Source organism: Cicer arietinum, chromosome 7 (assembly GCF_000331145.2).
Source record: "Cicer arietinum cultivar CDC Frontier isolate Library 1 chromosome 7, Cicar.CDCFrontier_v2.0, whole genome shotgun sequence".
NCBI lineage: Eukaryota > Viridiplantae > Streptophyta > Magnoliopsida > Fabales > Fabaceae > Cicer > Cicer arietinum.
Genome location: NC_021166.2, coordinates 21,343,389 through 21,357,395, shown reverse-complemented (window position 1 = coordinate 21,357,395; position 14,007 = coordinate 21,343,389). Strand labels below are relative to the sequence as shown.

The 14,007-nt window shown below is 35.9% G+C and overlaps 1 protein-coding gene across 1 annotated transcript; it reads right to left on the bottom strand.

Annotated features, from left to right (window-relative positions):
• Window positions 1–1,045: 1,045 nt before the first annotated feature.
• LOC101504112 (phosphoglycerate kinase, cytosolic-like) lies at window positions 1,046–12,206 on the bottom strand. The gene is made up of 6 exons (XM_004509738.1): window positions 12,185–12,206; window positions 12,057–12,133; window positions 11,685–11,941; window positions 11,534–11,537; window positions 1,243–1,327; window positions 1,046–1,173 (listed from the first exon to the last, which is right to left on the bottom strand). Exons 1-6 carry the CDS (start codon window positions 12,204–12,206, stop codon window positions 1,046–1,048), a joined length of 573 nt encoding a protein of 190 aa, XP_004509795.1.
• Between the last annotated feature and the right edge of the window lie 1,801 nt (window positions 12,207–14,007).

Genomic DNA, 14,007 nt, shown 5'->3' with positions numbered 1-14,007 from the left:
AATTAAGTAATAAAAGTTATATATTTTTTAAAGCATACATACAATTTAGAGAATAATTTTGATCATTAATGGAATTTTTGTTACGGCTTCAACTAATCACAAACAACTATTTGCATTATTTTTAAGTTATTTATATTTTTTTTCTCTAGATGAAATAATAAATATGATTCGAAATTCACACATACAACTACAATGTTTTAAATTCAAATTTAAAATATAGTGTATAATTTAATAATATCGACATTTGTCAATTGAATCAAGACTATGTGACATATTAAGTTATATTTGATAAAAATCAAATTGTTATAAAAATCAAACACTTGATATTGATTAATTGATAGTGTCTTTGAGTTCTCAATGTTTATGAATTAAATCTTAAAATTTTAAATTGAAAAATGATGGATCATACATCACTAAATCAATAATAGAAGGCTCACTAGTGCAATTAAACTTTGTTAGATCGGTTCATATGTACTTGTTAGATCGATTTCTTGTCTGATCTAACATCAAGCGTTGTAATAAATAATTAATTATAAAATCAGTTAAAATGATAGATATAACAAGTCAAATTCAAAAATGATTTATTAGATCGGTTAAATTTGAACTAATATAAGAAGTCAAATTCAAAATTGATTTATTAAATCGATTAAATTTGAACCAATATAACAAGTGAAATTCAAAATTGATTTATTACATCCGTTAAATTTAAATCAATATAACAAGTCCCATTCAAAATTATTTATTATATCGATGAGCCAACCAATTTAAATAATTAACTTTTTAATTTTTTTCTTCATAACTTTCACCCCTCACATATGTATCCTCAGAATTTCACATATTACCTTATTAACTAGAATTTCTCATTCAACCATAAAACACAAAACTTCATAAGAATCTTTAAATTTAAAAATCAATGACAATGAGTCATAATTTTTTTTTACAAAATCAAAGTTATCAAATTCAGAGCTACATAATCTTCACTATTTGTTAAATGAAATATTATCTTCTATTAACCGTCTAAAGATACTAAAATGATACAAGTGCTTCAAACATTTTCTATTAGTTCAAGAATCAAGTTTGCACAACGTTGTCGGACATTCATCATTTCATCATCTTCGAATGGTTTTGAGTCTCCAAATATCTGAATTATAAACATTGAAATAACAGGATTATCTAAGTCATTTGAACATAAAAATCATAAGAAGTTAATTAATACTAACTTTGATAAAATATATCACATACCAATCTTGGAAGACACCTTTGACCCACCAACAATAGCAACAAAAGGTTTCTTTTGGTTTGCAACGGCTCTAACTAGATAGTCAATGTAAGACCCATAATTTTAAAGTACCGATTATGTATTTTTGGTGTATTTTGGATTTTGGCTCGGAGGCTTTTAAGCCAAAGTTATTAATATTTTGGAGTTTTATAATCAAAAAAGATATTTTGATGCCAATTAAAATTTCTCGTCGATAAATAAATTGAATTTAACTGCGAAGAATCCTTTACGGAGAATTTAATGCGTTACGGGTGAAATGGTAATTTAACAAATATCTAGATTTGAGATATTTGTTAAGTTATATTTATTATATATATTTATGTATATATGTTTGATTGAGTGGAAAGGAAAAGGAAATAGAAAAGAAAGGAAAGGAAATAGAAAAGAAAGGAAAGGAAATAGAAAGGAAAGAGAATAGAGGAAAGGAAAAAGGAAAGAAAATTGAATCCATCGTCTTCTTCCTCTGTGACCGTGAACCAAATTCCCTCCTTTCTCCCATTTTCATTTTCGTCGCTTTCTTTTATTCAAAACTAGTAACTCAAGGTTGGGGGAGAGTTAGATCAAGGTTTTCGCAACTCCACTCTTCCTCTTTGATTCGAAAACGAAGAAAAACGGTTTTTGAGATCCAAACACAAACCCCTCTGTTTCTTCTTGATCCAAGCTTCATTTCTCGAAGAGATAGAAGGGAAAGTTGCTCACCACCACGTGACTTACTGTGTAGTCGAATACAGACTGCTGTATTCGAATACATTTTGCTACTGACTTGCTGTGTAGTCGAATACAGACTGTTGTATTCGAATACAGACATGCTGTTTTTGCCACTGACTTACTGTGTAGTCGAATACAGACTGCTGTATTCGAATACATTTTGCTACTGACTTGCTGTGTAGTCGAATACAGACTGTTGTATTCGAATACAGACATGCTGTTTTTGCCACTGACTTACTGTGTAGTCGAATACAGACTGCTGTATTCGAATACATTTTGCTACTGACTTGCTGTGTAGTCGAATACAGACTGTTGTATTCGAATACAGACATGCTGTTTTTGCCACTGACTTACTGTGTAGTCGAATACAGACTGCTGTATTCGAATACATTTTGCTACTGACTTGCTGTGTAGTCGAATACAGACTGTTGTATTCGAATACAGACATGCTGTTTTTGCCACTGACTTACTGTGTAGTCGAATACAGACTGCTGTATTCGAATACATTTTGCTACTGACTTGCTGTGTAGTCGAATACAGACTGTTGTATTCGAATACAGACATGCTGTTTTTGCCACTGACTTACTGTGTAGTCGAATACAGACTGCTGTATTCGAATACATTTTGCTACTGACTTGCTGTGTAGTCGAATACAGACTGTTGTATTCGAATACAGACATGCTGTTTTTGCCACTGACTTACTGTGTAGTCGAATACAGACTGCTGTATTCGAATACATTTTGCTACTGACTTGCTGTGTAGTCGAATACAGACTGTTGTATTCGAATACAGACATGCTGTTTTTGCCACTGACTTACTGTGTAGTCGAATACAGACTGCTGTATTCGAATACATTTTGCTACTGACTTGCTGTGTAGTCGAATACAGACTGTTGTATTCGAATACAGACATGCTGTTTTTGCCACTGACTTACTGTGTAGTCGAATACAGACTGCTGTATTCGAATACATTTTGCTACTGACTTGCTGTGTAGTCGAATACAGACTGTTGTATTCGAATACAGACATGCTGTTTTTGCCACTGACTTACTGTGTAGTCGAATACAGACTGCTGTATTCGAATACATTTTGCTACTGACTTGCTGTGTAGTCGAATACAGACTGTTGTATTCGAATACAGACATGCTGTTTTTGCCACTGACTTACTGTGTAGTCGAATACAGACTGCTGTATTCGAATACATTTTGCTACTGACTTGCTGTGTAGTCGAATACAGACTGTTGTATTCGAATACAGACATGCTGTTTTTGCCACTGACTTACTGTGTAGTCGAATACAGACTGCTGTATTCGAATACATTTTGCTACTGACTTGCTGTGTAGTCGAATACAGACTGTTGTATTCGAATACAGACATGCTGTTTTTGCCACTGACTTACTGTGTAGTCGAATACAGACTGCTGTATTCGAATACATTTTGCTACTGACTTGCTGTGTAGTCGAATACAGACTGTTGTATTCGAATACAGACATGCTGTTTTTGCCACTGACTTACTGTGTAGTCGAATACAGACTGCTGTATTCGAATACATTTTGCTACTGACTTGCTGTGTAGTCGAATACAGACTGTTGTATTCGAATACAGACATGCTGTTTTTGCCACTGACTTACTGTGTAGTCGAATACAGACTGCTGTATTCGAATACATTTTGCTACTGACTTGCTGTGTAGTCGAATACAGACTGTTGTATTCGAATACAGACATGCTGTTTTTGCCACTGACTTACTGTGTAGTCGAATACAGACTGCTGTATTCGAATACATTTTGCTACTGACTTGCTGTGTAGTCGAATACAGACTGTTGTATTCGAATACAGACATGCTGTTTTTGCCACTGACTTACTGTGTAGTCGAATACAGACTGCTGTATTCGAATACATTTTGCTACTGACTTGCTGTGTAGTCGAATACAGACTGTTGTATTCGAATACAGACATGCTGTTTTTGCCACTGACTTACTGTGTAGTCGAATACAGACTGCTGTATTCGAATACATTTTGCTACTGACTTGCTGTGTAGTCGAATACAGACTGTTGTATTCGAATACAGACATGCTGTTTTTGCCACTGACTTACTGTGTAGTCGAATACAGACTGCTGTATTCGAATACATTTTGCTACTGACTTGCTGTGTAGTCGAATACAGACTGTTGTATTCGAATACAGACATGCTGTTTTTGCCACTGACTTACTGTGTAGTCGAATACAGACTGCTGTATTCGAATACATTTTGCTACTGACTTGCTGTGTAGTCGAATACAGACTGTTGTATTCGAATACAGACATGCTGTTTTTGCCACTGACTTACTGTGTAGTCGAATACAGACTGCTGTATTCGAATACATTTTGCTACTGACTTGCTGTGTAGTCGAATACAGACTGTTGTATTCGAATACAGACATGCTGTTTTTGCCACTGACTTACTGTGTAGTCGAATACAGACTGCTGTATTCGAATACATTTTGCTACTGACTTGCTGTGTAGTCGAATACAGACTGTTGTATTCGAATACAGACATGCTGTTTTTGCCACTGACTTACTGTGTAGTCGAATACAGACTGCTGTATTCGAATACATTTTGCTACTGACTTGCTGTGTAGTCGAATACAGACTGTTGTATTCGAATACAGACATGCTGTTTTTGCCACTGACTTACTGTGTAGTCGAATACAGACTGCTGTATTCGAATACATTTTGCTACTGACTTGCTGTGTAGTCGAATACAGACTGTTGTATTCGAATACAGACATGCTGTTTTTGCCACTGACTTACTGTGTAGTCGAATACAGACTGCTGTATTCGAATACATTTTGCTACTGACTTGCTGTGTAGTCGAATACAGACTGTTGTATTCGAATACAGACATGCTGTTTTTGCCACTGACTTACTGTGTAGTCGAATACAGACTGCTGTATTCGAATACATTTTGCTACTGACTTGCTGTGTAGTCGAATACAGACTGTTGTATTCGAATACAGACATGCTGTTTTTGCCACTGACTTACTGTGTAGTCGAATACAGACTGCTGTATTCGAATACATTTTGCTACTGACTTGCTGTGTAGTCGAATACAGACTGTTGTATTCGAATACAGACATGCTGTTTTTGCCACTGACTTACTGTGTAGTCGAATACAGACTGCTGTATTCGAATACATTTTGCTACTGACTTGCTGTGTAGTCGAATACAGACTGTTGTATTCGAATACAGACATGCTGTTTTTGCCACTGACTTACTGTGTAGTCGAATACAGACTGCTGTATTCGAATACATTTTGCTACTGACTTGCTGTGTAGTCGAATACAGACTGTTGTATTCGAATACAGACATGCTGTTTTTGCCACTGACTTACTGTGTAGTCGAATACAGACTGCTGTATTCGAATACATTTTGCTACTGACTTGCTGTGTAGTCGAATACAGACTGTTGTATTCGAATACAGACATGCTGTTTTTGCCACTGACTTACTGTGTAGTCGAATACAGACTGCTGTATTCGAATACATTTTGCTACTGACTTGCTGTGTAGTCGAATACAGACTGTTGTATTCGAATACAGACATGCTGTTTTTGCCACTGACTTACTGTGTAGTCGAATACAGACTGCTGTATTCGAATACATTTTGCTACTGACTTGCTGTGTAGTCGAATACAGACTGTTGTATTCGAATACAGACATGCTGTTTTTGCCACTGACTTACTGTGTAGTCGAATACAGACTGCTGTATTCGAATACATTTTGCTACTGACTTGCTGTGTAGTCGAATACAGACTGTTGTATTCGAATACAGACATGCTGTTTTTGCCACTGACTTACTGTGTAGTCGAATACAGACTGCTGTATTCGAATACATTTTGCTACTGACTTGCTGTGTAGTCGAATACAGACTGTTGTATTCGAATACAGACATGCTGTTTTTGCCACTGACTTACTGTGTAGTCGAATACAGACTGCTGTATTCGAATACATTTTGCTACTGACTTGCTGTGTAGTCGAATACAGACTGTTGTATTCGAATACAGACATGCTGTTTTTGCCACTGACTTACTGTGTAGTCGAATACAGACTGCTGTATTCGAATACATTTTGCTACTGACTTGCTGTGTAGTCGAATACAGACTGTTGTATTCGAATACAGACATGCTGTTTTTGCCACTGACTTACTGTGTAGTCGAATACAGACTGCTGTATTCGAATACATTTTGCTACTGACTTGCTGTGTAGTCGAATACAGACTGTTGTATTCGAATACAGACATGCTGTTTTTGCCACTGACTTACTGTGTAGTCGAATACAGACTGCTGTATTCGAATACATTTTGCTACTGACTTGCTGTGTAGTCGAATACAGACTGTTGTATTCGAATACAGACATGCTGTTTTTGCCACTGACTTACTGTGTAGTCGAATACAGACTGCTGTATTCGAATACATTTTGCTACTGACTTGCTGTGTAGTCGAATACAGACTGTTGTATTCGAATACAGACATGCTGTTTTTGCCACTGACTTACTGTGTAGTCGAATACAGACTGCTGTATTCGAATACATTTTGCTACTGACTTGCTGTGTAGTCGAATACAGACTGTTGTATTCGAATACAGACATGCTGTTTTTGCCACTGACTTACTGTGTAGTCGAATACAGACTGCTGTATTCGAATACATTTTGCTACTGACTTGCTGTGTAGTCGAATACAGACTGTTGTATTCGAATACAGACATGCTGTTTTTGCCACTGACTTACTGTGTAGTCGAATACAGACTGCTGTATTCGAATACATTTTGCTACTGACTTGCTGTGTAGTCGAATACAGACTGTTGTATTCGAATACAGACATGCTGTTTTTGCCACTGACTTACTGTGTAGTCGAATACAGACTGCTGTATTCGAATACATTTTGCTACTGACTTGCTGTGTAGTCGAATACAGACTGTTGTATTCGAATACAGACATGCTGTTTTTGCCACTGACTTACTGTGTAGTCGAATACAGACTGCTGTATTCGAATACATTTTGCTACTGACTTGCTGTGTAGTCGAATACAGACTGTTGTATTCGAATACAGACATGCTGTTTTTGCCACTGACTTACTGTGTAGTCGAATACAGACTGCTGTATTCGAATACATTTTGCTACTGACTTGCTGTGTAGTCGAATACAGACTGTTGTATTCGAATACAGACATGCTGTTTTTGCCACTGACTTACTGTGTAGTCGAATACAGACTGCTGTATTCGAATACATTTTGCTACTGACTTGCTGTGTAGTCGAATACAGACTGTTGTATTCGAATACAGACATGCTGTTTTTGCCACTGACTTACTGTGTAGTCGAATACAGACTGCTGTATTCGAATACATTTTGCTACTGACTTGCTGTGTAGTCGAATACAGACTGTTGTATTCGAATACAGACATGCTGTTTTTGCCACTGACTTACTGTGTAGTCGAATACAGACTGCTGTATTCGAATACATTTTGCTACTGACTTGCTGTGTAGTCGAATACAGACTGTTGTATTCGAATACAGACATGCTGTTTTTGCCACTGACTTACTGTGTAGTCGAATACAGACTGCTGTATTCGAATACATTTTGCTACTGACTTGCTGTGTAGTCGAATACAGACTGTTGTATTCGAATACAGACATGCTGTTTTTGCCACTGACTTACTGTGTAGTCGAATACAGACTGCTGTATTCGAATACATTTTGCTACTGACTTGCTGTGTAGTCGAATACAGACTGTTGTATTCGAATACAGACATGCTGTTTTTGCCACTGACTTACTGTGTAGTCGAATACAGACTGCTGTATTCGAATACATTTTGCTACTGACTTGCTGTGTAGTCGAATACAGACTGTTGTATTCGAATACAGACATGCTGTTTTTGCCACTGACTTACTGTGTAGTCGAATACAGACTGCTGTATTCGAATACATTTTGCTACTGACTTGCTGTGTAGTCGAATACAGACTGTTGTATTCGAATACAGACATGCTGTTTTTGCCACTGACTTACTGTGTAGTCGAATACAGACTGCTGTATTCGAATACATTTTGCTACTGACTTGCTGTGTAGTCGAATACAGACTGTTGTATTCGAATACAGACATGCTGTTTTTGCCACTGACTTACTGTGTAGTCGAATACAGACTGCTGTATTCGAATACATTTTGCTACTGACTTGCTGTGTAGTCGAATACAGACTGTTGTATTCGAATACAGACATGCTGTTTTTGCCACTGACTTACTGTGTAGTCGAATACAGACTGCTGTATTCGAATACATTTTGCTACTGACTTGCTGTGTAGTCGAATACAGACTGTTGTATTCGAATACAGACATGCTGTTTTTGCCACTGACTTACTGTGTAGTCGAATACAGACTGCTGTATTCGAATACATTTTGCTACTGACTTGCTGTGTAGTCGAATACAGACTGTTGTATTCGAATACAGACATGCTGTTTTTGCCACTGACTTACTGTGTAGTCGAATACAGACTGCTGTATTCGAATACATTTTGCTACTGACTTGCTGTGTAGTCGAATACAGACTGTTGTATTCGAATACAGACATGCTGTTTTTGCCACTGACTTACTGTGTAGTCGAATACAGACTGCTGTATTCGAATACATTTTGCTACTGACTTGCTGTGTAGTCGAATACAGACTGTTGTATTCGAATACAGACATGCTGTTTTTGCCACTGACTTACTGTGTAGTCGAATACAGACTGCTGTATTCGAATACATTTTGCTACTGACTTGCTGTGTAGTCGAATACAGACTGTTGTATTCGAATACAGACATGCTGTTTTTGCCACTGACTTACTGTGTAGTCGAATACAGACTGCTGTATTCGAATACATTTTGCTACTGACTTGCTGTGTAGTCGAATACAGACTGTTGTATTCGAATACAGACATGCTGTTTTTGCCACTGACTTACTGTGTAGTCGAATACAGACTGCTGTATTCGAATACATTTTGCTACTGACTTGCTGTGTAGTCGAATACAGACTGTTGTATTCGAATACAGACATGCTGTTTTTGCCACTGACTTACTGTGTAGTCGAATACAGACTGCTGTATTCGAATACATTTTGCTACTGACTTGCTGTGTAGTCGAATACAGACTGTTGTATTCGAATACAGACATGCTGTTTTTGCCACTGACTTACTGTGTAGTCGAATACAGACTGCTGTATTCGAATACATTTTGCTACTGACTTGCTGTGTAGTCGAATACAGACTGTTGTATTCGAATACAGACATGCTGTTTTTGCCACTGACTTACTGTGTAGTCGAATACAGACTGCTGTATTCGAATACATTTTGCTACTGACTTGCTGTGTAGTCGAATACAGACTGTTGTATTCGAATACAGACATGCTGTTTTTGCCACTGACTTACTGTGTAGTCGAATACAGACTGCTGTATTCGAATACATTTTGCTACTGACTTGCTGTGTAGTCGAATACAGACTGTTGTATTCGAATACAGACATGCTGTTTTTGCCACTGACTTACTGTGTAGTCGAATACAGACTGCTGTATTCGAATACATTTTGCTACTGACTTGCTGTGTAGTCGAATACAGACTGTTGTATTCGAATACAGACATGCTGTTTTTGCCACTGACTTACTGTGTAGTCGAATACAGACTGCTGTATTCGAATACATTTTGCTACTGACTTGCTGTGTAGTCGAATACAGACTGTTGTATTCGAATACAGACATGCTGTTTTTGCCACTGACTTACTGTGTAGTCGAATACAGACTGCTGTATTCGAATACATTTTGCTACTGACTTGCTGTGTAGTCGAATACAGACTGTTGTATTCGAATACAGACATGCTGTTTTTGCCACTGACTTACTGTGTAGTCGAATACAGACTGCTGTATTCGAATACATTTTGCTACTGACTTGCTGTGTAGTCGAATACAGACTGTTGTATTCGAATACAGACATGCTGTTTTTGCCACTGACTTACTGTGTAGTCGAATACAGACTGCTGTATTCGAATACATTTTGCTACTGACTTGCTGTGTAGTCGAATACAGACTGTTGTATTCGAATACAGACATGCTGTTTTTGCCACTGACTTACTGTGTAGTCGAATACAGACTGCTGTATTCGAATACATTTTGCTACTGACTTGCTGTGTAGTCGAATACAGACTGTTGTATTCGAATACAGACATGCTGTTTTTGCCACTGACTTACTGTGTAGTCGAATACAGACTGCTGTATTCGAATACATTTTGCTACTGACTTGCTGTGTAGTCGAATACAGACTGTTGTATTCGAATACAGACATGCTGTTTTTGCCACTGACTTACTGTGTAGTCGAATACAGACTGCTGTATTCGAATACATTTTGCTACTGACTTGCTGTGTAGTCGAATACAGACTGTTGTATTCGAATACAGACATGCTGTTTTTGCCACTGACTTACTGTGTAGTCGAATACAGACTGCTGTATTCGAATACATTTTGCTACTGACTTGCTGTGTAGTCGAATACAGACTGTTGTATTCGAATACAGACATGCTGTTTTTGCCACTGACTTACTGTGTAGTCGAATACAGACTGCTGTATTCGAATACATTTTGCTACTGACTTGCTGTGTAGTCGAATACAGACTGTTGTATTCGAATACAGACATGCTGTTTTTGCCACTGACTTACTGTGTAGTCGAATACAGACTGCTGTATTCGAATACATTTTGCTACTGACTTGCTGTGTAGTCGAATACAGACTGTTGTATTCGAATACAGACATGCTGTTTTTGCCACTGACTTACTGTGTAGTCGAATACAGACTGCTGTATTCGAATACATTTTGCTACTGACTTGCTGTGTAGTCGAATACAGACTGTTGTATTCGAATACAGACATGCTGTTTTTTTTGCTGAATGCTGAAACAGCCTTGTATTCGAATACAGAGATGCTGTATTCGAATACAACAATGTTGTTTTGTTAAAAACTTCATTTCTCAACCTTGTTTATGCATGTTTGGCATATGGAAACCCTTTTAAGGTGCATGCTTAGTTGAAAGGTTATTTTGAGCATTTAAAATCTTAATTGCTATGTGTTAACTGTTATTTTTTTGGTTGGTGACCCTTTACAATTATTGTGGAAATCTGGGCTTTGCCCTCAGATGAGAGTCAGGACGGTCCTACCGGTTCGTACCCTACGGAAGGGAATGGAGATGGGGACGCGTGACTGCAGTTACGTTAGGAGGATCTCACGGGGCGCGTGGAGATACTCAGGGTGTATAGCTTTTTGGTAGGATGATCAGATTAGGATGATGTATAGGAACTAGGTGTCCTTCTTTTTGGATTGGAGTATTTTTAGTTTGGAAAACTGTATTTATACTAATATTGCCAGTTCGACTTCTTATGTGAATGGGTTCCATGTACCATTTCTGGTCGTGTAAATGTTTTGGATTTATAATTGAAGAAACCTTTCCGCTGCTTGTAAATTATAATGACTCAGTTATTTATCCAAAGGCATTTCTTTATCTATTTCTCTGTTTTGGTTTAATTACCTTTGAAAAAAAAAATATACACTCGCTTTGAAAAACGGGGTGTTACAGTCAACCTCCTGAAACAATTATACATTACAACCAATCAATTATCAAATATATACAATTGAACTGCATTTACTCCCTACATACCTTCTGCATAAGAAGCCTGCAACAGAGGGCTTCAAGTATTTAGTGACACCTTCGGTCGAAACATGAGCACGATGGGCAGTTCCAAATGCATCATTCACATAGAGATCAACAAGGGAAGCCAACTTTGCAAATTCAGGATCATTCTTCTCTTTTTCCTTGTGGAACCTCGCATTCTCTAGAAGCAAAACACCACCTTTTGGAATTTGTGCAACCAACTTCTCAACTTCCTCACCAATACAATCGTCAACAATTTTAACCTATCAAATCAAAGATAAATCAATATGCATGGTTAATGCAAAGTAAACAAACAAAAATAAGAATAGTTGGAAGGAATCTCATAATAGCATAGAACAGTTTAGTAGGCACACACACCTCAACTCCAAGAAGCTCACACAACCTTGGCATAAGAGGTTTCAAACTGTATTTTGGTGTTACACCATTTGGACGTCCTTGAAAACAGAAGATTCAAAAAAAAAAATCAAATAATCCTTCAAAATCACTATCATCACATTTCTTTGACATTCATAGTTTCTTAAACTCTTTATTACTACATATAATCTTTAAAAAATCAAATCAAATAACATAATCATATAATAAACTTCAAGATTGGTATATTTCACATATCTCATTTAAATGCAGAAGTAAATTACAATAAAGTAAAACAAAAAAAGACCTTTCACCACAATAACACTTAAAAGGCATAAAAAAATATTACACAGAACATTGCTTACAAAGTTACTATTATTATTATTATTATAGCGGCAACAAGAGTATAATCTCAATTAATGCAACTCACAAACCAAATGAAATCACAAAAATTTAATTAACGGTCTCAATGTGCATAATAATAGATGAACTAATCATTCATATGTAACAAGCCTACGAGTACAACCATGAAGGATGAAATAAAAATCACAGCAATAACAATATCCTAACTTCTGCTGAAAGTAAAATTCCCTATTCCCTAATGCATACAAGCACCACAACTTGATATTAAACAAAATATAGAAAAAAACACAATTATCAATCTTAATAGTTAAAATTACCAAATAAAATATATTAACATGGTAAGAAAATTAAAGTAGAAGAACAGTAAGCAACAACAAATTATCATTCATATCACACTCTCACATTCATTTATTCAAAATACATGATACATAGTAACAAAAAGTTAGGGAAACAAATGAGTATATGGCTATTCTCTTGGGGTAGCAAGGTGCAAGGTGACAACTCTGGTGTCTATTATGTATTTCATAATCCCATGTAGTAATGTTCCTATTTATTTGCTATAGACTTTTTGTGAAATATGATATGTATGGGTTTTATGGCTGATATTCGTTAAACATTGCGAGGGTTTTCAAAACTTGGGTTTTGTTTACTGGTAGCCAATATAATAGGACAGTTATAAGTCAAGCCAATCTATATGAGCTGGATTTTCAAATTGAAATTAAGTTGATTTTTTCTTGTCCTGCTTTAAGCATTTATGTAAGCCAACAACAATAAAAGATGGTTTAATTACTTAGCTATTATCTTTGCATGTTTTCTCCACTAACCATATTTCAGATACTTCACCTTATCAATCGCCAGGGAGAGCACATAATTTATAACATGGAACACATTTATCTTCACTATATAAGATAAATCAATACTATGAAAAACTTTCTCAGATAAATAAACTTTCAAACAGATATTTACTATGATTAACAAAATGAAAATCAACAAAGTAGGCCACACAAAAAATGAACCGCATATAATAGAAACAACACAACAAATTAATTTAGCACTAGACTTATTGATGAATCAGTTTGTTGATTTCACAACGGATTTTAATTTTAAGATGGGTTATTATAGAATACATTTAACAAATGCTTTTGATTTGCTAGCGCTGATATGCAACAAAAATAAGATATGTAATGTGAAAATTGCAAACTTATCACTTCTCTTTACGTATTAATAGAATAACAGCAACAGATAATAATAATAATAATAATAATAATAATAATAATAATAATAATAATAATAATAATAATAATAATAATAATAATAATAATAATAATAATAATAATAAATACATAACAACAAAATTAAAGTACAAAAGGTCTTAATCTTTCATGTGAAAGAAAAAAATACAAAAAACATGTGACTGAAAAAGGGTTAGAACAGAACATACATGGGAAATGAAACCAATCAAAAACACACATAGTTTCTTTGAAATTTTATTAACAGAGACAATCTCACAAACACATAGCATGCAGTTTTAAAGGATGGTTGAAAATTGGGGTAACTGCTGCTACTCAAATTTCTCCATCACTTTCATCATTTT

Excerpts from the sequence above, each read along its gene's own strand:
- LOC101504112 (XM_004509738.1), bottom strand. The coding sequence starts at position 12,206 with ATGTCAAAGAAATGTGATGATA. Across the intron at positions 12,134-12,184 it reads GTCAAAGAAATGTGATGATA|GACGTCCAAATGGTGTAACA; the intron begins GTGATTTTGAAG and ends TCTGTTTTCAAG. Across the intron at positions 11,942-12,056 it reads GTGAGCTTCTTGGAGTTGAG|GTTAAAATTGTTGACGATTG; the intron begins GTGTGTGTGCCT and ends TTGATTTGATAG.